The 27,869-nt window shown below is 35.4% G+C and overlaps 2 protein-coding genes across 7 annotated transcripts in view; one reads left to right on the top strand and one right to left on the bottom strand.

Moving 5' to 3' along the window:
• Grh (grainy head) overlaps window positions 1-27,869 on the top strand; it is a 109,654-nt gene that overhangs the window by 47,834 nt on the left and 33,951 nt on the right. The window lies entirely within an intron of this gene.
• The window catches only part of LOC145939946 (uncharacterized), a 124,209-nt gene that overhangs the window by 71,243 nt on the left and 25,097 nt on the right, over window positions 1-27,869 (bottom strand). The window contains exons 1-3 of one of the 2 annotated variants that reach the window (XM_083044610.1): window positions 16,303-16,425; window positions 12,890-13,088; window positions 12,721-12,760 (exon numbers count right to left, since the gene is read on the bottom strand). In XM_083044610.1, coding sequence (XP_082900736.1) covers window positions 12,721-12,760; window positions 12,890-13,075 — 226 coding nt within the window. In that variant the 5' untranslated portion in view covers window positions 13,076-13,088; window positions 16,303-16,425. Of the gene's footprint in view, window positions 1-12,720; window positions 12,761-12,889; window positions 13,089-16,302; window positions 16,426-27,869 lie in introns of those variants that run through there. The other variant, XM_083044609.1, reaches the window with a different exon arrangement.

Raw genomic sequence — 27,869 nt, 5'->3', positions numbered from 1 at the left:
CAGAGAGGTACCGGGAATCTGTGTTTTCCACGCCTGAGGTCATTTTCGAATGAGCGATTTATTCGTTCCCGCCAGCGGGGACAATATTAAAACGTCAAGCGGATTTCTCTTTCTTCATCGTCGGACGTTTATAATGTCCATGCAAGATGCCCCAGAAGGCGTCAGTGGTTTTTGCATTATACGCGTTCAAGGATGAAGAGGTTCTGGCAAATTAAGACAGCCTTGTTCTTAAGTCACTTTCAAGTAAAGTTTAACGGGGTTTTAATTTCGAATGTAGTTGCTAAGATAATTAATGTTAAAATTAAAATATTGTGTGTGTGAAAGAACATTGCACCCAAATAATTTAAAAAAATGTCAATCTCATATGTCAGGTCGTTAATTAAGTCATATACATGAATAAAAGAAGCAATCATTGTTCGTTCATTCTATATATGTAAACTGCATATTCTCCTGCGATTATTGTATTTTATACATATATTTGAAATATGTATATATTGGTTACACTATTTTCTTTTAAATAATAATATGTGCATATTAAGCATTACGAATGAAAATAATTAGCATTAAAATTTTGATTCTGGAAAGTCGCGAATCTGTAAACATGAACTTTCTCTCTTTAACGAACAACAACGTACATCTATTTCGATCAAAGATTTTAATTACCCTAAAGTAATTAAGGCAACCAAATTTTTTTATTTTCCTATGCTATCGTATAAATATGCAAATTTTCGGATGGGGCTCTTAGCACAGATTTATACTTTCTTATCGCTGTCATCAAAAATATGCTAAATACATTCAGCGAGAAGACAAGTTTATTTAATCCACAGCTCATCATTCAACGCGATGCGCAGCGTGAGATTCAACGGCGGTATAACATCATCAAGAGTAGTCTCGATTTGCACTCAGGCAAATGTATACATTATGTACGCATTTTAAGATTTAATAATACGCTTTAATTATGATAACGTAACACGCGCATGTATCATCGTACACATCTACAATACTCATATGTTGTGCGGTATTACGAAAAGAATATCTCGCGGATTATTATTCGAGGATAATGACAACCGTCACCGGAAAAGAGCGAGCAACTATCCTCAGCTACCCTTGCAGCATATCTAATCCTAGAAAACCCCCATTCGCTCTTATCTCTTTCTCTCTCCGAGTCTCGCGACTGGTAGGGATAAAACGCGATCGCGACGCGTTAAATGTCCCCTCGATGAAGTCACGCACGCACTCACGCATCTAGAGAACTAAGCGGGAGGAAAGGGAAGGAAGGAAGGAGGGACATAGAGGACGCACTCGTGATGGAGAAAGAGAACAGCGTTAAGGAGGGGTACGTAGAGAAGGCGAAAGACGGGAATACATGGCAGAGAGAAAGAGAGAGATAAAAACGTCTAAGCTGATCTACCTGAACGAAGCTACCAGTGGTCGTCGTCTATGGGCGACACACGGGGGTAACCCGTACATTCGCGTGCCCGTCCGCGGCGGCGGCACACGCATACGAAGTAACACGCGTATTTCTATACGCGCGCGTAAGACGACAGAGCGCAACGCACTATCGCGTTCGTATGGCGGCGATCGAGAGCACGCGTATGAGAGAGAGGTCAGATAGAGCCGCGTGTATAGAGTGGGGAAGAAGGCGGGTCTGTGGCACGACACGCATACACGAGTACATACATAGAGAGCATACATAGCGACACACGTGTGGGCATACACGCACGCACACACGCGCACCACCGCCCCGGGACCGCGCGAGCAAAGCTCACACTTACCTGACAAGATGTAAGTTCAGAAACTGGAAGGTGCCACTTCTGCACAGTCCAATACAAGACACCGAACCGGAAAGTTCGTCCGAAAATTAGTCGACGCGCGCGACAACACCTCCGCTCGCAGCAGTGCAGCGGGACCAAGTGTGTTGTTGGTGGCGGTGGTGGTTGTTTGATCGTCCGGGACCAGAGGAAGAGAAGCGGAGGAAAAAAAAGTAAGAAGAGGGAAGAGAAGAGGACAGCAACGCGACGAGTCGCCTCCGCTGGTCGAAGGTAGAGAAGCTGGAGGTGGAAGAGGAAGAGACGGACGAGGAGGTGGAGGAAGAGGAAGGAGGAACAGGAGGAGACGGCGGCGGTGGAGGGAAAGAAGAAGAAGACGAGGATGAAGTGGACAGCGAAGGTGGAGGCGCGATAACGAAATGACCGGAGATACGTGAAAACGCGCCGAGACACGAAGAGTGACGGTGTCGAGGTAGAGAAAAGTGCGTCAACGTTGCGGATCGCAAAAAGGAAGGAAGAACGGAGGGTCTTCTACCGCGCAAGCTCGCGATTTTCTATCGCAAGGAGCTAAATTAAACCGAGTTCCGATCGCGAGTGATACCAGTGCCACTGTATATCTCTTCTCCGTGTTTTTCTTCTTCCGTTTCATTGATCTTATCGATCGCGAGGGATCTCGTTCATATTTACGATGGTGTTTTGCGTAGCGCCGCCGTCGTTGGCCGCAATGATCACGACGATGACGACGATAAAGATGATGGAGACGAGAGCGATCATCGATCGTATACGTATTGGATGATTATCATATTAATGAATATACGCCGCTAGTCGACCAGTCAGTCCGCAGGATCGCCGACAAGGAGAAGCTTTCACAAGCTCGAAAAATCCATCGTCGATTATCTCGCGATCTCGCGCAAGGATCGAGAAACTTTTGAATTGCGCGAACCCGACGTTGTGATCGAAACCGATTGAGAAAACGCACGTGCGAATGAAAAACCAAGTGCTCCGAAACGAGACGAAACAGAAAAGTGAGTGCGTGATTCTTAGCTCCTAGATTTTCGGAGCTTGTGCTATCAGACTTGTGCTGCGCGACTCGGATATTCAGTATTATTATCGTCCACTTGGATATCCGGCAGGATACGTCCAAGGATCTCGGCCTACTACGCCTGCAGCTGAACGTGTCATGTTGACAGCACTCGTCCGATAAAGCGCACCCGTGAGTCTTTACCTTCGATTGAATTGGGATTTCGATGGGCGCATGCGTAGGCGCACCGGATTTCTCTTTCGATAGGACCGTGCCGGGTATCGATATCGGCAATAAATTAACAGCTCGAAGGAGTGAGCTCTAGAGCAGGGATCGAGAGAAACCAGTACAATTTCGATAGGTTTATATATAGATGTCGAGATATCGTCGACATGCGAAAATAAATTAATTAAATGCCTAATTATTAGACATATTAGTGTGTGATGATAATAATGCGCGTCAACCGAATTAATTCTGCCAATAAAATAAATGCGATACCGTTAACATTTTAACGGAACATCAGATGTAATAATTACAAAAGCATTACGAGCAATAATTTATTTTTTATTTAATAAATTAAATATGAGATTGCACTCAAAAAGATAAATGACGATTATCAATTATATGAAAAATAATGCAGTAGGTATATCGCATGTATATCTTAATGTAAAGAATTGTTCCGATTGTATCTTTCTGTACCTAAAAGTGAAAATTAAATTCGTCACAATTATATTGATTTCAATGCCTCGCGGTGATTGCAATGCGAGTGCTAGTTGTGCGTTTCGATCGACCTTGAGGTTCGTATAGACTCTTTTCGGACGACGGTATCGGGACAGCATTCCTTCCGATGTTTTGCAATCCAGTTTATAATGCACGATCGACAATCTATTGCCCGCGGAAAAAGTATAGCGAACCCGTATAGTAAATTTCGTTAAATATGATAAGTTGATAAAAAAATGAGATTTAAAGGTATAAAGAGAGAAAAAGAAAAGAGTTATAGTTTGATCAACGAATATTGCAAAAGTAAAGTAATCAATACTATAAGTATTTTCTATATTAAGTATACTTTTTATTAAAATAAACTGTTTATTATTATTATATTTTTAGTATATAAACAAACTATTATGTGTTTAAAAAAATAAGACAATCTCGATAAAATTTCTAAAGCCATATACGAATATCATTCTGGTATACGATTGAAAATCGTTAAATTGTTAAATTTTAAAATTTACATGATTATACACACGTGGACCTAATATCATAAATATACCATAGTTTTAATCGGAATTGATGTTGTCCATAATAAAATCTTTCATCATAGAAGAAATGACAGATATGCAAATTTTATTCTTGCACGTGGACTGAATATTAATGACAATTCTCTATCATCTTTAACCTTGCTACGTGAGAAACATCATACGAATGATTTTTTTTCTTCAAAATAAATTCTTTAACATTAAAAGCGTTTCTCTGGGAAACAGAATTTTCAATAAATACTCCGGTACTTTATCATCGACTGTCTTGAATATATATATATAACCGTGTACTACATTGGCATGTCCTTTTTCTTGTTACATGATCAGCATTTTTCCATAATCTAATCATTTCAAAGCGGGTAATTATCAAGTCATTAAGCAAACAGACCGGCGTGTAACGAAAAACGGTACATTTCCCAACAACGACAGTTGATAATATTCAAATTATGAATATACCACATTCGCGTTTCGATGTGTCTATCTCATTCTATCACTCATTCTCGCCGTAACATTTCTGCGCGAGAGACGACGAGTCGCGTAATAAAAAATGCCGCGTAAATGAACGAATGAGGAAATGCCGAGCGGAGTGAGCGCGCTGTTTTACGTCATCGAGAGAGACGAGGTGCAGATTGTCTCCGATTTTATAGCGTGCCTCTATCGTAGCTAGATATTTATTTCATACTGCCGTGCCGTGTCGTATTTCCCGGTGTTTGACAACTGCTCGTCGACACTCTGCAATTTTTCTGTCCGCGCGCGCGCGGATGACCCCACCGTTTAATGCTTATGCGAAGAGTCCAGCCCGACGCTAAAACGTCGGAATGGGGTCCGAATTTCCCATGGACTGCGCGCCTAATTATGTGTCCATGGGACACTCGTTCCATTATGACAGCGAGCATTGCTGGTTACCCCTTTTATGCTAAGTGAGAGCGAGCCAATGGATGACCCTCCGAAACAGGGTGACCATCCGCACTTGGACGGTCGGTCGCTCTTCCGAATACGCCGGACACTTCCCGTGACCATCCCTGTACCCACAAAGCTTCCTTCGCGCCTTTCACTGTATAGGGTGACCCTCGAAATCGCGTTGGGCAACACGCCGGACTATACGGCCTCGGCATGCTCTTGGCCGAGGATTACGCGTTCAACCTGATACGGTTTTTAATAACGCTATTTTATATTTATTCGAATTTAGCAATGTCCTCTCATTCTTAGTCTGTCTGAATATAAATAGTAATAATATTATCGTACTTATTATTACTGTAATGATATTCGTAATAATAAAGCAAAATAATATAATTGCCGATTCGCGGATATTATCAACAGTATACTATGTAAAAAAAAATGCGAAAAATATCTATTATTAGCATAAAATTATATATAATGTCTATTTTTCACCTTTTAATAAAAGTATATTTTTCGCGAAATATGCTACAAAATACATTATTAATATTATTTGCCCGTATTATCGACATTTTATCTAATCTTCGCATGCAAATGTCTCGCTAATAATCCAGACAGCATAATTTCATAATTAGAATCAACAAAATAGCAATAGGGAAAATTGCGTTTCAAATATTGATACATAAATCTCGATACTCGCAAAAACGTAAATTACTTTGATGTACGCGGTGTATTAGCTTTCTGAATTTTAGATTCCATAATGGCAACCTGTCGCGCGCGCACATTCGCGATGCAAATACGATCCAATTTTCTAAAGATCACGTACACACCTACGGAGAGCACGTTGACGATCGCCGGCCTCTCGCAAGGCCGATGAACACCGGCGTTGCAGACCCCGAAAGCTGGGCAAGTCAGTCATGCAGGAAAGTTTAATGACTACTAATGGGGCACCCTGTATGCAGGTAAACGCGCAAGGTCCCACAAGTCGGCGAACGTCCGTTGAAGCCTCGAGCGATCTCAGCGACGGTAATTCGTGATTCCATTGCGGGAACACGCACGCGGAGATACGATATAGGAAAAAAAATCGAGGATACACAATAAGGAAACGACGAGATTGACGACGACAAATCATCGTCATCATCATCGCGATCGATATCGTTGGCCGAACCCTACTAAAGTAATCGGCAACTCCGAATAAAAATTGGCGTCTCGACGCGAGCTCTCTTAATGCAGCTGTAAAATCGTTCCGAGAGATTGATTATTTTTAATATGATAACGACGTGATTTTCATAATTATTGCGCAAGATAATATTGGCATTGAAATCGCGGATTTTACTTTTTATTATATTATTGCACAGATGTGCGGGAACAACTCAGCCCTTCACCGCGATAGCTCGATCGATCGTTTCGCGAATAAGATAGCGTTAAAGCTGCGTGTCGAGACACGGGACAATCAACGCACCGATTCTTGCATCAGCTAGTGTCAGTGTCTGTCGACGGTGATACGATGCGATAGGATACATTAGTGCGGCTTATCGCGACTAGATCTGTGTTTCGTGAAAGCGATCGGAGAAAAAATTCATAATTAGCGCGACGCGCGTGAATAAGCGCGAGGCGCCGGCGGTTGTCGTATCGCTTATCGCGGATAACAGTGATACATAAATAATCGATCGTGACATTTGCTCTGTAAGAGTGTTAATTTACCGTTCTCGACGAGCGCGTCAGATCGAGCGCGGGAAAGAAATCCGGTAGCGCGAGAGTACCGTAAAGCACGAGTGTCGAGATCGGTAAGGAGAGACCGTCGTATTTCACGCCGTAATTAAGTAACCGTGCAAAATGAAAAGCTGCGACATAATTGAAATGGCCACGACGCTCCGAACAAATTTAAACGTCCGCGCTGAATGATACATCGCGAGGCGAAGCTTTTTTGCCGCTGTAAATCAATCGCGATAACACACTTCGCGTGAAATATTCGACGTGAAACAGTAATATATCAATATAAAACGCGAAATGTGGAAAAATCTATAGACTCATATGATTAGTAATTAATAATAATAAACATTTAAATTTCAACGGGCAAGTAAGAGCCAGATGCGGATGTTAGTGTGTCAGTTTCAAGAAATAATTAATTTTTGAAACCGATTCGTTGTGCACAGGATACTAACTAAATTTTTCCTTGATATAATATCAAGAAATTTATTTTTAATATTTCTCGCTTTTATAAAGGGACAGAGTTTATTAGAAATAAAATCTCAAATTGAGATTTATTTAATTTCTTAATATAAAAAAAAAAAAATGATTGTCCTGTGCATAACAAACGAAAAATTAATTTTTCCTTGAAATTGACATACTAACATCCGCATCTGGCTCTCATTTGCCCTTTGAAATTTAAATATTTTTCACATTGAGAGCTTAGTCTTACAATTAGTATAATAAAATAAGTTGCACACAGTAAAAAAATGATGCAAAATTATACACGAGTCTTTTTGTTAGAGTTATTGTGTCTTCTCGTGCAAAGATAATAATAATGGAACCATATATTTCTGAGAACACAGGCAGCTCTCTTCGTATTAAACGCAACAATAAGAGGTCTAAGTAAGTGCTGGAAATTGTATGGAAATCGGGACGATTCTGCGCGTGCGTTCGATTTCGATATGCAAATTAACACGTCCTTTCGTTCGCCGCGAGAGTAAATTAATCCTCGGTGCGCTCCTTCCGCCTCTCGGCGGTCCTGCCGTTGTTCCGGCGTGAGACAGTCGCCAATTTAATTTGCGCTAATAACACGATCGTTAGCCCACGGCGGGAATTAGCACAGTGACGGGGCTTACTGTAACCTCGCTTCTTCTCGCTTTTCTCGTCGGCGCCACAATGCCAATAATAGCAAGCCATTTTCGTTGAATGGCCAGAAAGGGGAAGGTAAAGAGCGTAGAGGTAAAAGCACACCCGTCGCGCATTGTCGAGAGTGCTCACTACTTAGTGCCAGGTTCGCACTCTCGTCTTTGTCTCTCTTTCTCTCTCTAGTGTTTCCTTATGTTACATCAAAGTAACACTCTTCGCGAAGTCCTCCTTATAAAGATCGTCGTCGCGACAATGTAAATAATAAATATAAACCGCGCCGAGCTCGCAAAAGAGAAACGGTCGACGATCTCTTATAATGTTAACGGAATAGAATGCAGAAAATTGAGAAAATCGAGCCGAAAGTAAACGGCAAAAATTCATACAATAATTTCGTAATGTCAAAGTATTAAATCATAAAACCTATTAGTATTAAGTAGTATGTATTTAATTAAATCACACTTCGTAATATCTGCAGCAATTTTAAGCGTGACGTTTAAGGCCATTGCACGTACAAAAATTTTAGTCGTAATAGTAAGGCCGTAAGCAAATCGTCCAATCACAGTCAAGCATTCTTATTACGTTATGATAATTCTTCTCTATGATTGGACGATTTGCTTACGACCTTACGATTACGACTAAAATTTTTGTACGTGCAATGGCCTTTACGATATTTTCTACTGCATATTAACGTCGTGCAATTAAAGAGAAGAGAATAGACACGTCTAATTCGACACGTCGAGCATAGAACGACAAGGCGGTTTTACGAGCAAGTTATAATATCGATCGGCTCGTAATTCTACATTCGACCGGACAAAATCGAGCGTAACCAGAAATCAACGGCCGCATCATCAGGCCGTTGCATATTACTGACGCTGTCAGTAATTACCTCTTGTCTCTTTTTGCCGCGCGTATATATACGGTTGACTAGAAAATTGCGTTAATACCATCGCTTATCCTTTTCCCCCTATCTTTTACCTTATTCGCCTTACGTGTTCGCATCTTTTCTCGCACGTCCCCCTTCCTCCGCGAGCGCCCAATATAAGCGCTTTTCATGCACGACAAGCGATTACGCGCTACCTTTAGCTACACCTTGTCTTACCGGCGCAGAGTTTCTCGCGGTTATCACATCCCGGTGTGGAAAAAGATGGGCGCGGAAGATGTAGAAGGGACGAGATGAAGGATAGACGCACGCAGTAGAGAAAGGGACCGTTAGACAGACGAAGAAATATAGGCGGGAAACGGCAGAAATTGATATTTTTCCTTCTCTCGAATATGAAGAAAAAAATCGTATTTAACGAGGAATGATTTGTCGGGACGTTTTGAATGATCACAACCGCGATACGTGTCCGATAACCGTGATAGATGACCGTCGTCGTGTTTTATGTACGCACCACTCATCGGTATGTGGACAGCTATTTAAAAAATCATGCTCTAAAATTTTACAACTCTTGGATATATTAGCGAGAAAGTACATTTTGTTCTGTCGCGATAATGAAATATAAGAAATTAATAAGAATTATGCGAATGAGGCAAATCCTTCCTTGCTGCGAAAACTTCATACACGCTTCGAAAACCAGTTTCACATGGGATGTATATTTCGATATCGCGTTTTGAAACTTATTTGAAGAATCGAATCGCCGTTCAGAATCAATTTCAAGGTTTCACTTCTCAGCGGTCGATCGATAAAAATCCGATGCGTTAAATACAAAAATTGATTATCTTGTCGAGCATCTCTTATAATTTCCCAGCGGCATTCCGCGATAAAACAATCTCTCTCTCGAGCGTCTTGAGATTTTCCTGTGGCAATCGGATGCCGGTTGACAAGGCGCCGCGACGGTAATATCATCGCATAGATACCGGAGAAATAATAATAGGAAAGATGAGGAAAGTCGAAGGAGAAAATACGCGCTCATGCATAGAGACGGTAAGCAAGGGACCGTTAGTTAGACAGCCGAGAAACGGCATAAATTAATATTTTTCCGCGTAATAAAAAAAATCGGCGTTAACGAGGAATGATTTGTCGAGTAACCGGTGTGATAATGACATACCTAGCGGCTATACACAAGAATTACTGCATAACGTAGCGTATTACTGCATAACGTGCGAGCTTGGTTTAAATGCGCCCACTTTTACTTCCCCTAAAAGTTTCCGATATCGTGCATTTTTCTGAATTCTTTGAACTAAATCGCCGATGAAATAAGCCTGACTCGAGGTGATATTTGCTAATCATATAAACTTAGATCTTTTAATACATTCAAGAGTGGAATTAATTTAATATCTCTCTATAATAATTTACAGAAAAAATCTTTACAAAATTTTTCGTGCTAAATACCGAATATTTGAAAAGTGCCTTAAATTAAATATGTTCAAGATCAAACTGATTTAATTATTTTTTTCCCCCAAAAATGGGATTTTGTCATTTACTTATTCCTAGAATTTCAAAAGATCGCTCGAAAACAAGAGCTCGTACATCACGCATGATGTATCGGTCGTGAAATCAAGCTAATATGAAAAGGTCGCTATAGGAAGATTAGTTAACGAGCCGCGGTTGTCTATTCGGTATCATAATGCTTCGAACTGGTTTTCGAGAGCCAGAGCTAAATCAGGCTCTGATCAGCAGATAGAAAGACCCTGACTGGAATCCAGAGCATGCACGGATATCTTGAAAAATCGAACAATTATTCAGCGCGCGGATAATATTACAGAAACAATTAACTGATAAAAAAATTCATTTAAATTATGTCACTACGCGTATCTCAATTTGTTTGTAAAATTTTATTCCTTCTATTAAAAAAATAAGAGTCGATTAGAGTCAACCAGAGAAATGTAAAGCAAACATTGCAATATTTCTCAAAAAAGCAAGATAAAAGTATAATATCGGTATAATAGATAAAGTTAAGGATTTTTTAAAATTAATATAAAGAATGTTATTTTCACTTAATCAATTAATAATTGTTTATTCTTCTAATAATTTAGCATTATTGTTGTAATTTAATTTTAAAAAATGGCATCAAAATATTGCAAATATCAAAAAACAGATTTAATAAATCATTTTAAAAAATTTAAATTAGCACTATTAATTTTTTAATTTAATATATTTCTATTTTCTGAAGAAACTGTAATGTTATGCATCGTTTACACCTTTTATTTATTTATTAATATTTGAAGATTAATCGATATTTCCCAAATAATCTTAAACTAATTTATAAACTGTACGCGTTTACGTTTTAAGGTTACAGAAAAGATATAATAAGATATAATAAGTACAAATGGCGATCTCTTTTCCCGTGAGTTTCTCTCATGTTTTACGTGGGCGGTCGCGGATAATAATACTGCCGAAAATGAAAACGACCGTCACGAGTGGAATGAATCTATCATAAGAGCGACGAGCGAAAATTACACACTATCGCGAAACATTACGACTGTGGCCTCGATACGAGGCGGATAATTTTCGAGTATCCTGAGTTACGTTTCGATGCTGGGCGTATCGCGGAACAAATTGACTGACACTGGTCCATTAAGAGCACGGCGTGCAAACGTTTCAATCTGACAGGTCGACTTTCGATAACGATAGTCCATCGGCCGAAATGAGAGGCCCGCGAATTATGAGAGAAAGACAGTCATTCTCTCTCCTCAATTTCTTGCATCCCGCGCACATCTTCTACAGTACAATAATGGCACGGAGAATTATTCTATGCATTATCGTTTCTAACGAAAGTTAACGAGCTTAACGATCTTCGATTTTAGTGTACGAGATATATTTACGATATCTTTGTCGCACAGGAAAGCGATTAAGGGTACATACGTAATGCGCGATGTGATAAGTGGCGAGTATCTTTCGTTAACGATCAGGCAATTTCGCAACATCCTGTTGGACAATGGCGACGAGATAGTCGCGCTCTCGCAGCTATAAATCGACGGATTTACTTCTCTCTTCGTATAGGGCACAGGTTCGCGTCACCGTAAGATTTGGTGATTGCGCCACACGCTCGACAGATCGGCGCACGTAATTCGGTAATAAATCGCACGTGGAATTAATTATATTAACGTTCCCCTCTCGAGCGCCAATATTTGTCAGACACAGTTACGATCTATTATGCAAAATGACAATATAATACCATGATACGTCGAGACAAATTTGCAAAATAAAAACGAAACACATTCATAAATTTTCAAGAATAATATATACAAATGAAAATAATGATTAATTTATAAAATATTTAATATTCGAAATTATTTTTTTTGCATAAAATATGATAAATATAATGATGTATTTTTGTTTAAATTTAATTTAAAAAATTTTTGAGTTATTAATTTGCAGTTTATTGCACTATTGAAATATTTTCACGTATTTCGAGATAATACAAGCGGAGGCTATACGATAATTGCGATTGTGCGGTTTGTGCGATTTTGCGGCTTGAACTTTTCTCCGGTAGCGAGTACGAGATATAGCTATATTATGTAATAATATCAAACACGCTCAAACGATTGACTTTTACCACGATGATGACGGCGATCCCGGAAAAATAAAACCACTAGTCTCGTCATCAACATAGATTCGAAGACGTGTAAAATATAAATTATTGGTCAATAAATTTCATTGGGGTACTAAACATACTAATAATTATCGGTACACCGCATAATTAATGCGCTACCTTTTCAAACGTCACAATAAACACATGAATTGCATGCATTCTCTGTTACGAGAATATACTGAGCATAGATCCTCCTTTCTAAAATAAGCATGTTAAGCGATTTTAAGGGATGTTATAATATTTTAAATTCAATTAATATTTTTGACAATTATCTGATTTTTTTCAAAAAATATTAATCATAGATGAGATATTAAAACATATTACTATTTTAATATTTTTAATATATAATATACATCCCCATTATCGCTATAGAAATGTTATAAAATTAACAATTTCTCACTCACCGATACGTGCAATAGTGGAGTTAGTACACAGCACATTGATCTGAAAACAAAATATTCAAATTATGTATATACATATATATGTGTGTGTGTGTATGTGTGTGTGTGTGTCGAATATCTCATAAATAATGCAGTTTTTAGAATTTAGAAAAAATGTTTTTATTTTGCATACCTCGCAGTTGCTCCGCTGTTGCCCGATGCCTCCCCGGGCCTCCTCCTCCTCTCTTGGTCCATCGTAGCACTCACGACACTCGCGAAAACACGAATAATTACGATTGTCCGAAACTTTACACGGCACTCCCGACGCGCGACACTTTACACGGCACTCCCGACACGACGCGTGAATCGCACTGTGCATCGCAATGTGCTACCTGTAACAAATAAAATACATACATATTAGAATAATCTTATTATTTCGCATTATAACATACACAATATAAATATGTAAACTAGAATTAACCATAAATATATCCACGGATCGCAACATATTCGCGCGCGCGACAACAGATTGAGTTGGGTTATGTTGGCAAGAGATTTTTTTGCATCGAATTTTTCGCGAAATATGTATTTCGAACAATTACGCCTACATATTAACGTTGAAATTATAATATGCGATTGATAAATATTACAATACAAAGGTTAGAAATCGTTTCTAACGATTATGCTTACTAATTAATCACAGCGGGACGCAGCTCCAACTGCCTGATACTCGCGGCGTTTCGGTAATGGCCGAAGCTACAAACATCGGCAACTTCATGCTAATAGCGCGCGCGCAATACTAATATATACATGACTTAATACTAATAATTAATTAAAACTCGAAGGAGATTCGTTCGAAAAGATATAGCTTTAGAAAGAAAAAATATTAATCGAGAATAAGTTATTATAACATATTATTTACAACATATATTACTATTTTATAACTTTTACCATATTATTATTTTAAAATTTAATTAACAAATTATAACATACACAATATAAATATAGATATGTAAGCTAGAATATTTAATTAGCAAATTAATGCTTTATTAATATTTTTTGATAGAAATCAGCTGATTAAAGCGTTAATTTGCTAATTAATTTTTAAAATAATAATATGTTATAAAAATTAAAATAATATTATGTTTTAAATAATATGTCATAATTCTTTAAACTCGATTAATATTTTTGACAGTTATCAGCTGATATCTGTCAAAAAATAGTAATCGCAAATAAGATATTATAACATATTATTAACAACATATTACTATTTAAAATTTTATAACCTATTATTATTTTAAAATTTAATTAGCAAATTAACGCTTTATTCAGCTGATTTGTCAAAAAATATTAATAAAGCATTAATTTGCTAATTAAATTTAAAAATAATATGTTATAAAAATTAAAATAATATGTTAGAATTCTTTAAACTCAGTTGAAATTTTTGACAGTCATCAGCTGATTTCTGCCAAAAAATATTAGTCGCAGATAAGGCATTTATTAACATTTTTTAACAGAAATCAGTTAATTAAAGCGTTGATTTACTAATTAATTTTTAAAATAAGAACATGTTATAAAAATTAAAATAATAATATGTTTTAAATAATATGTTATAATTCCTTAAATTCGATTAATATTTTTGACAGTTATCAGCTGATTTCTGTCAAAAAATGTTAATCGCAGATAAGGCATTATAATATATTATATTTACAACATATTACTACATATTTTAATTTTTATAATCTATTATTATTTTAAAATTTAATTAGTAAATTAACGCTTTATTAATATTTTTTGACAGAAATCAGCTGATTAAAACGTTAATTTGTTAATTAAATTTTAAAATAATAATATATAACAAAAAATATAAATTGTTAAAATGTTTTAAATAAAATGTTATATTACTTTAAACTCGATTAATATTTTTTGACAGTTATCATCTTATTTCTGTCAAAAAATATTATTCGAGTTTAAAGTATTATAACTATTATTTATAACATTATTATTTTAATTTTTATAACATTTTTATTTTAAAATTTAATTAGCAAATTAACGTTTTAATCTGCTGATTTCTGTCAAAAAATATTGATCAAGTTTAAATAAACTTTATATAAAAATATTATTTTGTTCTAGTCAAAATTGGAAATGTAAAAATTGGAGATGATAAGTTTAATAAGAAAAGTAACTGTTTTATATATATATATAAGTCCGTTTTAGATGATCTACAATTCGTGACAATTCTAAAGAAAATCTTATTTTTTATTAAAATTTTATGTTACATTTTGTATGCGTTATCATGTAGATATGTAACATGTGTGTGAATTTTAATATGTATTTTAAATATGTATGTATGTGTATGACAAAATTATAAATAAAATTCTCGAATTTTATAGCGAATAGATCTAAAGCAAATTAAACATTTCCATGAATAAAGAATTGCCTGATTTTCGTTAACAAACATTTACAAACTAAGATCTGAAACTCAACTTTATAAAATAGTAAGAGGTGACGAAATTATTTTATTCACAGAGAAGTTATTAAAATTTCATAAACATTTTACAATTGCTTATTAAATTAAATTAAATTAAGTTAATTAAGTTAAATTAAAATTTAATTTAATTAAGTTAAATTAAATTTTATGTATATAAAACGACAAATTAAAAATAATAAATTAAAAATATTATATTTAAATACAAACTCATGTAATATATAATATTATTATAGATAGTGATTATACAAAGTGCAAATTAATAATTTTTATTGAAAAGAGAATATTTTGTTCTCTATCTTTTTATTATTTTACATATATTCTGGCGTTTTAAACGTTCAAACTTACAGCATATTTCAATCAATCAGGCACATTCAAAATTATTTAAACTTTTGCATTTTTATATCCAAGAGGATTTCTCTGAAAGCAAATAAATCTGAGAAACGAAAACATTGCATATTCATTTAGGCGATAATCGATTCAAGGCAAAACTGACACACACATTTTATTGTATATACATTCTAATGTATAATTAATTATATCGGAATGTACCTTTGGAAATTCGACTCGGCGGAAGTATAAATGTCGCAAAGCGACCATTAAATTTCCGCAGCGCGAGATAGGTATATAAAACGATCGTAAATTGGCAATCATAAAGATCTCGACGAAATTTTCAGTCTCTGCTCGCTGTTAATTGGATAGAGAAATTTTAACGACGTAAATGCCTGATCATAATAATATTCACCGCCTAATATTCCGATGCCAACATGAATTCGTGATACAAAACCTCGTTAAAATTCGGAGATCGTTGTGATAATCATTATCGGAATGCAAAGAAAAAGGATCGATTTCGACTGTTGGGATGGCTATCGCTTTCTAATTCGTGTCGATAGACATGATTTATGGCAAGCCGATTATCTTTCACGCGATCGTCCAGCATTTTATACGATCGTTTCGAAGTAAAAAAATTTACCAACACGAATAAAATTTCCGATCTGTCAATTTTCTCCCCTTTTTGCAAACACAGATTAACTTACATATAGTTAAATCGAATCTCGGTTGAGTAATAATACTGAGCATACACAAGAAGCAAATACATGTATGAATTCATTGCTCACCATGTTGACCATATTAGGTTAGATGCACCGAAAAGCAGGTCCAGCTGCCTAAAAACGTACAACACACTTGAGTCTTGATAAATCCCGCAAAGCAGGAATTGCGTTTCGTAGCAAGGACCACTTCCCATTAATCATGAAACCGATCCGATCACACATGACCTTGGTAATTGAATTTCGACGATACGCGACACGACGCGACACTTGTTGGCCCGCGCGCCATTTGTGACGTCATCATTTGCGCGCTAAAACACGCACAGTCCTACCACCTACCGCTCGTCACAGTAGACAACGTTCGCGCGCTCATCGCCGGTCCGCGAAAGTATTAATTAACGTCTTTATGTTGTTAATTATTGTATAAATCCGATCGCGTCGCGGAGCGAAAACGTTAATTTTTTTTCCTCACACAAGCTGCATATTTAAAATTCACCAACTGTTCTAGAAGACTGGCAAGTACCAATAAGCACTATTTTCGTTATATATTTTATATATTTTAATATAAAATATCGAAATTATTTAATAATAGATATTTTATATCTCAATGTACCTTAATAATTCGTTTGAATATTAACATAAAAAACAGTAAAAATATGCTATAAGAAGAAAAGATTTTTTCGAATCTTGAAAACAAATGGTCACCTCTCGTTAATAATTAATTAATTTGTTCTCTTTTTCTTACCAAATTAATCAGATTCCGATGAGTATTATAAAAGCATTTTACATCTGATATTAATCATTTCCATCAAAAATTTCAAGAATTTAAAGGATAAATAAGCCATATTTCGTATTATTTCTTTATTCCAAAATATTATTGATATATTACACTGAGAGAATTTTCTCTTATTGTTAGAATTTATTCTGAAAATCATGGTAATCGTGGGGCAATATGATATGGAAAGAATTTTATGAGAAATTCTCTGATTAATATTTATCGCAATAAAAATAATAATATCTATTACAATAAAATATAAAACATGTTTGATTAATTTTACTATGCAGTTTAGTAAAATTAATCAAACATGTTTTATATTTTATTGTGATAGATGTTTTATATTTTACAAACATTTTACATGTTTTATATTTTATTGTGATAGATATTATTATTTTTATTGTGATAAATATTAATCAGAGAAATTCTCATAAAATTCTTTCCACGTTACAATAATAATATCTATTACAATAAAATAAAAAATATGTTTGATTAATTTTACTATGCAGTTTAGTAAAATTAATCAAACATGTTTTATATTTTATTGTGATAGATATTATTTTTATTGTGATAAATATTAATCAGAAAAATTCTCATAAAATTCTTTCCATATCATATTGTCCCATGATTATCATGATTTTCAGAGTAAATTCTAAGAGAAAATTCTGTCAGTGTAGATAATTATTACTTAGTGCAACAAGAAAATATCATTTTCAGTTGTGTCGCGATAGTAAAATGTATTTCGAAAACTTTGTGTTGTCATAGAAAATTTTAATAAATCTCCATATCTATCGCTTACGCAATATTTATTCTAATTAGCTTAATTCTAATTAATATGCTTGGCATCGGCAGTTGTAATAAGCGGAAACTAAAAATATAAAGGTATAAAGATTAAATATTATATTTATTATATAATAAGGCGCGTGTATATATGTATGACAATATACAAAAGACAAAGTTTTCTGCGGAAGATGACCATATCGATAAGACAATTCTTAATCGTTAACATCCATCCGTAAGGCAAGATTAAAGACCTTCGTCAATACGCAGACATGTATGAGATCTCTAATTTCGATATACCATTTGTAGTCTCTAGACATTTGTCATCTCAACGAGAATGATGTAAAGATAATTTTCTCGATGCAATGACGAGCTCTTAGACTTGAAAATTGAAACATGACCTGAATTGTGTGTGCATATAAGTGCGTAATTAAAAGACTGAAAAATGTAATTTTTTGCTGTGACAATCTGGCATAGAAATCTACAAGAGAGGATGTATAACAAACGTTTAGTACAAGTCTGTGATGAGTTTGTACATTTAAAACTTATTATTATTTAAAATTAATTGCATCCTATCGATTCGTAAATACAATTAAAAGAAATTTATATCTTCAACAACATTCTACCTTGAGAAAAAACGTGTTTTAAATTTAATGGTCCAGATGTCTGTTAAGTAACTTCAACTTTCATCTTGACGTATGCTAATGCGCTCCAAATTGCATTCAAATTGAGTCATCGAATCTTTAAAATCACCTGACAGGTGTACATAAATGCAGGATCTTTCAGATTCCTCCCTCTCTCTTCCTGCTGCACTTTTTTTTATTCATATATTTTTCGATCAATTGCAATTAACTTTTCCTTATAATTTATAACTTTTATAAGAATGAAAGATCTTAAGAGAGGAGGATAGAGACGTAGCTTTTTCTCTTTTTCTCTATTAAAATTAAATAAAAAATTATCATTAAATAAAGAAAATCGCAAGTTTGATGCCATTAACAATCTATAGAACAATCTCCGGAATTTTCTTTAAATGTATAATGATTCTCGATTATCTTTTATCGAAACAGTCTTTTTCACAAAAATCGCGAACCCTTCGTGTTTATCTTAATGCAATTCCGACCGGGAAACCATATCGAGCCGCTTTATCACGAGCTGGCAATTTCTGCTGCCGGCGCACGGCGAACTTCCGTAAGGGAGCGGACGCGACAGCGATTCCTGAAACAGGAGATGCGCTCTTTTTTGCATCGGTATCGCCATAACGGCGCCGACAATGCACGCAGAGAGGCGGAAAAAGCACACGGTGTGTTGCACTTCGAGTGAGCGATGTCATGTATCAAATCACCTCTGGCCGTGCCTATTCTAGGTTTTTTTCCTGTCTTTTTTTCGTCCACCTTTCCGTCGACCGCTACCACTAGCTGTCTGGTCCGGTAGCGCTTCTTTCTCCTGCCAAGCCGCAGGACGAGTCGGTTCATTGAATTATTTAATACAAAGAGAGAGCATAGAAAACGAGAATGCGCTGGAACTGATGGATCGCGATAAAGATACGTATAATAGCCGAACAAATCGTGATTCGATGATCGGACTTGCGACAGACGGATATTTTCCTGCTATTTTTGCGCAGACCATGACGAAAAATCTTTTTCGCAATTACGGTTAAAATTAGAAACATTCACTTATTCTTGCTTTAAAATTAACTTTTCTAACAAAGTTGAGGTTTATTATGTTTACAACTTTTCTAATAAAAAACTTTTATAATCCAGGTAGAAAAAAAGATTTATGTGATCGAGAAAACTCTTTTCCACGTTACGAATGATTTATTTTTCGTTTATATATACTCGAAATCAAGAACTCTGATCCAACGATAAAAATTATAATGCATTTATATAACTTTTCATATTTATTTCTTGCAACGAGACATAATTATAATCTACTGATGATTAAAAACGTGAAGAATTTGCGCGTGCATCGACAAATATTATTATGATTTAGTATAATTTATTGATGTCTGTAAATCACTCGTGTGCTATTTATTAGCTATGAAATAATCGATGAAAATAATATTACGACGATAATCTCTCTTTCTTTCTCGAACTGCGAGCGTTCTCTCTTGAGTTCACCAGCGGAGACTCGATACGCTAATTAGGGGCTACATCGGGTCCAATTAATGCTCGCGGTCTATAGCTCGGGGGGGAATAATAACTTCTACCTCGACGACACGCAGCACACGGAGAACTCTTTTGTTCTGTGCATATATACGCACGAGGCACGACAATGAGAGACAATAGGCGGCGTCTCGTTGATTGTACCAAGGTTTTTCGCGGCGCATATAGAAGTGCAGAGAGGTGTGAAAGAGGATAATAATATAGAGTTACTCTAGTCGCTTGTGCTTGTGCTCACGCAGAAGAATATTTCATATCGGGTATTCTTTTCGGTGTGTTTCTTCTCTCTCTCTCTATCTTCGACGTCTCGCTCCCCTCATCCTTTCTGCTACCCTTCTATCATTTTTCATCCTTTTCGCTCTCTACGCGATCTCTCTTTTCTCTGCCTCTTTCTCGGTCCAGCACCTCGCTGTTTTCGGTGCCGCGCGACGGGGGTCCATCCCATCCAACGAGCCAAGAGAGATTCGCCCGGCATTATTTCGAAAGTGGGCACACTTTTGCCCGCGCGAAAAGTCATCTCCGCGGGAGCCTTCGCGAAGGTCACGCTTCGTCGCATCGCCTTGTGTCTTCCTCGTTTTTCTTTTTTTTTTTTTTTTTTTGACGGATGGAAATACGAGAAGGAAATCCGCACACAAGGACGAGAGTCGGCGACATATTAAAATTATTCGCAAACAACAGCTTATTTTATTACAGAGTCAAATATCATTATTGCAAAGGAAATACTGAAATGTGACTGCCATATCAAATTAATTCTGCTGCGAGTAATTTTTTATTAATTTTTTAACACATCTCCGCTATAGCTATGAAACGGTTTTGCATTGATTATTCCTGAAAATATGCCTTTGTTTGACCAATTGTAAAATAGCTATTTGACATATTTTTTGAAAAGGAATTAACTTATATTAGCTTACATACTTTAGTATGCATATGCACATGCACGCCTCAATATACGTCTTAATTCACGATCCGCGATTAATTAATACTTTCTCGACATTCGCATCTCTCGTTATTTTTAATGGCGCGTCTCTCTTTCTTGCGTTTTATCATACGCGGATATACTTTACAACCATGATTCGTTGCGGAGAAATTAAAAAAAACAGAGGATTATTGGATTCTTTTACTATTTCTTTCTCTTTCTTCCTTATTCTCCTCTATAACTTCATGTCTATATATATATATAGATATTCAAATTAACTTTGAGACAAGTCAGTCATCATTCATCCGATTGAAGGCAAATCTGTCTTGCGACCTTTAAATTTTTTCTTTTACGCCACCACATCGAGAAAAGGTCATAGGTATCAATGGCAATAACGTTAATATAGAATGTCATTACACACGAGATAGAGATGTAACTAGAACGCACTACCGTAAAAATAAACAAATTTATTATTACAATATATAAATATTTTAAAAAATTTTTATTTTATATATATATATATATATATTTATTTAATAAAGTAGTTAGTAGGATTAAATAAGATGTACAACTGTACAACTTTTTGCTTGTTAAATTTTAATATTTCTTTTTATATTTCTTTTATTTTATTATTGTAACCAATATTTAGTTTCATTAAAAACAGAATTTTAAAAATTATGTTAAAAAATTATAAAAATATTTAAGTTTCTCTCCACTATATATGTTCATATATTATACGTTTGTATTCTCTTTGTTATGTACAAATATATAGTTTAAATTCTTACTTTTTCAGTTTTGCCGACTTTAGTTTTAGATAGTGTATATGTGTGTGTGTGGCGTGTGAGTATCCACAAACCGCGATTTGCAATGTTGGTATGTAACCATCAGCTATCGCTTTTTCCGCAAACATAGGCAATGCTAATTGTTCTCTGTACTGGGTAATTTTAAAGCGGTGTAGGAAATCCGGGACACCGCTTATCCTATCGCCCGTGGTCACGGTTGGTAGGTACGCTCGTTCATTCGTTCGTAAACCTTCGATTTAGACGGTGCAATGCAACACGGTACAGTCCCCCCGGAAGGGATTTTTAAAATCATAGTCGGAGAGATACGCGAAGATACATTGAAAGAACAGATAAGACTTGGTATTATGCATTCTCACGCATTATCCGGCTCCGATAGCTTGAGCAAACGTGCAAAAATTCTCGAAGCCCATAATGGAAACCGAGACATCCTAAAAAAACGTAGAGCGATCACTCGATTATGCGGGTAGTGCAGCTGCTATAAGAATCATATACAAATAATTTTTTTTCTTGAATAATTCTTCTTTGTTTTTCTCAGTAATAAAGATATATAATATTCATTAAATTATCTGGCAAAACTAACAATAAAACTTTAAAATATTCATATCTATTGCTCGCGCGATATAGTTTTGCGATTTATATTAAAACAACACAAGCGCGCACTACGCGCACGCCATTCCTCGATTTTATATAAAAAAGAATTATATTTCTATATAAAGTTTGTTTAAACATTATAACATATTATTTACAACATATTACTATTTTACATTTTATAACGTATTATTTATTAAAATTTAATTAGCAAATTAACTCTTTAATCAGCTGATTTCTGTCAAAAGATATTAATAAGATATTAATTTGTTAATTAAATTTGAAAATAATAATATGTTATAAAAATTAACATAAAATAATATGTTATAATTCTTTAAACTCGATTAATATTTATGACAGGTATCAACTGATTTCTGCCAAAAAAAATTAATCGCAGATAAGGCACTATAACATATTATTTACAACATATTACTATTTTGAATTTAATGACCTATATATTATTATTTTAAAATTTAATTAACAAATTAACGTTTTATTAATATTTTTTGACAGAAATCAGCTGATTAAAGCATTAATTTGCTAATTAAATTTTAAAATAATATGTTATAAAAATTAAAATAATAATATGTTTGAAATAATATGTCATAATTCTTTAAACTCGATTAATATTTTTTGAGTTGATTTTATTAGCTGATTTCTGTATCATTCTTTTTAACATAAAATCGAGCGCGTCAGAATATTGGATATTTTAATATAAATATTCTATTTATTTTTTTCCTGGTTGTAAGATATGAAAACTTTTACAGCTATATTGGCTTACATTTTTTGTATTGTTATATTTTTACTTTTGAGATTTATGCTCTTTTTAATACATGGGGTGTTCAATTATCATGTCACAATTATCTTAGCTACGAGCAATTTTGTCTAGGCAGCTGCGTACTTCATTTCGTAATGAATTCGCATCGAGCACATCGTGTGCATACGCATACATGCAATGTCATCCACCGTGAGAGAATATTAACCTGTCGGGCGCGGCGTTTTATCTGTAGAAAAATAAAAAACAAACACCGAGCCGGTGGCTCGCGACAAAAAAAGAGGGTAGATGGATCGAGGGGAATCTTCGATCCATCAAAGTCAGCCCGGGAAACGTCGCGTCGTCCTCCCTTCCTTTGCCACCGCTATGTCTGTCACCTTCAATCCGTTGCGAGCCGTACGATCAAATTTTTACAAGCGTGTCGAATGTCCTCGAAGAATATATTATCCATCTTAGGGATTATTCCCAGCCGTTACTCGCGTTATGTCGATATAGATTGCGTCGACACTCTGAATTCTGATCAGTTCTGATTCAGGTAATCGCTGTGCCTTTTTAGATAATGATTTTACATAATACATTTGGTTAACTAAATTATTTTCTTTCTGTTTGCGCATGGTAAACTTATAAAATATTAATGCATATAAAAAATATCCAAGTTTTTATCGATTTTTTTCCGATATTGATATAAAAATTATTGATTAGAGATATATGCAACAAAATAAGACTTTTAATATTGTAAAAGGAAAAATGTGAGTCGCGATGATATTCCTCATATCGAATAAAAATTGAAAATAAAATTGATAATTAACCACAGGATTATAAAAATGCAATATTTGCAAAACTTTCTCTCTCTCGCTCTCCGTGTTGCATGCTTTCGGACTAAAAACTCGCGTGTCACATATGCATAATCATCTATTAAAAGCCGTGATGAGAAGACTCCGAGACTCTCTCTTCTATTTTTCTACTTGGGTGGTGTCGTGCGCCGCTATCGCCGGAAGTGACCGGTTATTTGCGAAAATGAGGGAATAGTAATTATAGGGAAATGCATGACAAAAGGACGATGTAGAAAGTTTGAAAGTGCTGCTAGAACATGAAATTATCCTCTTGCCCGGTAATATATGACTCCATAAAAGAATTCTTATGTATTACTTAGGCATGTAAACCTATAGGTCATTTTTTTATAACAGGTGTACGTTCAAAAATTTTCTGTAGTTATTTCTTTTATCGTTACCACATACGTCCTTTGTATGTATGTATATGTATGTATGTATGTATGTGTGTAAAATGTAGGAAGCGTTATTCGAGCGTTATAATATAACGGAATTTATAATTTATAACGGAATTTAAATAACTTTTTTTGAATAAAATATCGATCGATTCAATATGCAAATAAAGCTTAATCGATAAATTCGATGAATAAATTTAATCTCATAATTACGAATTTTACCGCATCTAATACTCTTAATGTTGAGAAATTTCTTCAAGGAGATAAAATTCGAATGATACCCATATATTAATCGTTTAATGAACTGAGAATGAATCTAGCCTGAATGAGAATTTATGTATTTAATAATCTCCATTATTTTAATTCAGAGCTAAAGCTTAAAAGCTACCTCATAAGGAGATAAAAATACGTTATATCTAAATATCTAATAACATTGTTCTCGGACATTTGTATAGTTTCTAATGCAACTGCATCTACTCAGCTATATTTGGAAAAGGTTGCATAGAGTGCTCAGCACTCAGATATCATATGCAGTGGAGTGTGTTCTGCCCTTTTACTTCTATGTAGCTCGAAATGTCACAACTGATAACACCGCTTATATTATTTTATCTCGCAAAATAATCGTATACTATACAAAGTGCAATGCGCTATTACCGGATTACCTTCGCGTCTCGAAAATTTTCCGAGAAATCGATTAACTGTTAGATTTATTCGAGTTACTTTCATGACTAGAGACATAAATTTCATATGTGAACCTTTACACTTTAGTATGCATACCGCATGTCATGCTGGTCGAGTAAACGACGTGGACGTGTGATCGAGCGAAGGCGATATTATACGTCGATGTTTATCAAATTAGAGAGAGAGAGAGACAGAAAGAGAGATGCATCAGGAGTCTAATATTTTTAATATTTTTACAAATATTTTGCCTCACCCGAGGAATTTTCCATGGTCACCTTGTTGCATATACATATATATGCGTGATATTTTAAGATATTTTAAGACACGATCGTAAAAAATTTTTTATTTTTTAATCTGTTAAAATTAAACATATCGACTCTTCAAGTATCGACTATGAAAAATTTCACGAGCTTCTTTCAAGCTCTTTTATATGCTGATTGAATGTGGTCGCGCTTCTCAAAGACGCATGTCGACAAAGTACGATACTGACGACTGGAGTTTGTGTCATTCGGTCAGAGACGTGCGGTTGAGTAAAGACGGCTTTATTGAAATGCACACAAGGGAGCAACATGGGGTGGATTCTCGGGTCGCGTGGACAACACTCTTACGGAATATTAATACTCCGATATGCGCTCCGTGTTATCTCTTCTCTTCTTTGCTCTTTCTCTGGTCTTGCTTTGGGAGACCATCTTTATACATATATATATATCTCGGTCGAACTTCGGTGCGTTCCACCTACCTATAATATTTGCGTATTGAGGTAGGTGCATGACTGCATGCGAGTCATGTCATGCCAGCGCATCGTCAATGCATTCTACCATCTGACGATCACAAGACGCGCGTTCAAGAGACATACATAAAGGGAATCCCTATGTTCCTATGTTTATGGACGAACTGTTGGAGCGAACACGATCACCGCTATTCAAGACGGATGATCCTAATAACGGCGCAGATCCGATTGACCGAGGTAGATTTCCATTCAATCGGAAATCCCGATGCGCATAGCATGCATAGCGGATTCATATTTTTTTTTAAATATACATGTTAGTTATATATATATACGAGAGATACACAAATACCGTATGGCATCGCGTATACAAAGCAATTCGAATAAAAACACGTTTATTTAAAATTATGTTAATATTGTTTATTGACATTTGACAATTATTTTTTTTAATAACGACGAGACTAAAAAATTGTCACAATATAATCATATGATATAAAAATGTGTATAAAAATGAAATAATTTTATTTATATAATATAATATAAAGTATAATATAAATAATTTAATATAAAGTTGTGTAATATATTTAATAAACAGATTTTTATTACTAAAGCTTTCGTCATCGCGATGTTTGTCGTTCAAAATATGGAAAAAAAGCAATATTAAAATTAAATAATATCACAAGAATTTTAAAAAGGAATAATAATAAGAATTTAATTCCGCTGAAAGAAATGTTAATCTCTGACTCAAATTTCTAGAGGAAAATAATGTTAATTTATAATATTTATTATCTATACGCTATACATGCTTATGCCTACAGTATTAAAAATTCTCGGATATATTAATATCAGTCACATGTGTTAGTGTCAAGAACTATGAGATAGATACAACAACCGACAGGAAGAAATCGATGTGATTTCACTGGGATAATCCCCGTATCTCTTTCGTTGTATGCTTCATTGCTGCAATAAAGTTTTATCTATCATAATGCAAACGAACCATCGTAAAAGAGATTCTTTTTATCGTCTCTCATTTATTCGCGGAATATAGCTACGTTAAAAAATCTGAATATGCAAGAACGCATGTCTTATAAAAACTATCAAAGATGTCTCAAAGATCTTAACGAATTAAAAAAAAATTGATTTTTTTCTTAACTCGATCAAGCTCTGATTCTCGATTAATTCTAGAGAGATCACATTTGTCTACTTCATTTCCAGAAAGTATCAGACAAGTAGTATTTAATGAGTTATGACAAATTATAGTCTTTCTCGACAGCTGCAATATAATTACCACAAACCCATTACGTCGTTGAATATAAAACGACGTTAAAAATCAGTCTCGAAATCATCGGCATCGTCGAAATTACGCAATATTTAAGATACGACGGCGCGATATCGATCGGGACACAAACCTTAATTTCCAAGATATATCGCCGTCTAAACACGGACGTGTTCTCCGTGGCGGCAGCCGCACCCGATACACCAGCAATTACTCATCCCGGAGGTTTTAATGAAATCGGCTATGATTTAGCGTTATAGAAAAGTGGTATGCGCGCGATATGAGCAAAAAGATGGACGGGAAGAAGGACGTGACGTACGGGGACGAAATCAAAGCATATGCGAAAACCGGATGCGCAGGTGAAGTTCTCTCTCCTGTAATAGGGGTACTCGCAATTTACATATGTATCTACCAGCCTAGCATATACGCGAAGTATCCTTAGAATGTATCCTCGTCGAACCACGTATGTTCGCTCTTTCTTCCTTCTTTTTCCTTTTTTTTCTTTCTTTTTTCTCTGGTCTCCCTCTCTCTTTTTCCCTTTCTTCCTCTCTCTTTCGTCTTATGATTCTTCGCTCCCTTTTAACCTTTTTCTCGTGTTACCTGTCTAAGAGGTACACCAGTCACGTACGCGAGCGGCACGCAATACAACGCGATACGTGCTCGCATTATTCCAAAATTCGATCGCCAATGTACGAGTTTCTATCTCGATTCGAAGCTTTTTCGCATCATGTCGTGCGCGGAACCCCGCTTTTTCTGGGGGACAACGAGGAACGCAGAGTCCATCGGCGAAAGCTTTTTCTTGCGCGTCCCTAAAGGGCTCCCGCGAGATAAAATTATAGGGTCTCGTGCATTATTATGTCGGATTCGCTTGAAATACCTTAATAAGAGATCGATCTTATGTCAAGTATTTTGCCCGATTATTATTTGTGGC

This window comes from Prenolepis imparis, unplaced genomic scaffold (assembly GCF_030444845.1).
Source record: "Prenolepis imparis isolate NDT839.2.m4 unplaced genomic scaffold, iyPreImpa1.0 SCAF_8, whole genome shotgun sequence".
NCBI classification, from domain to species: Eukaryota; Metazoa; Arthropoda; class Insecta; order Hymenoptera; family Formicidae; genus Prenolepis; species Prenolepis imparis.
The sequence above is the reverse complement of the archived record's forward strand: the minus strand, read 5'-3'. Positions and strand labels throughout refer to the sequence as shown.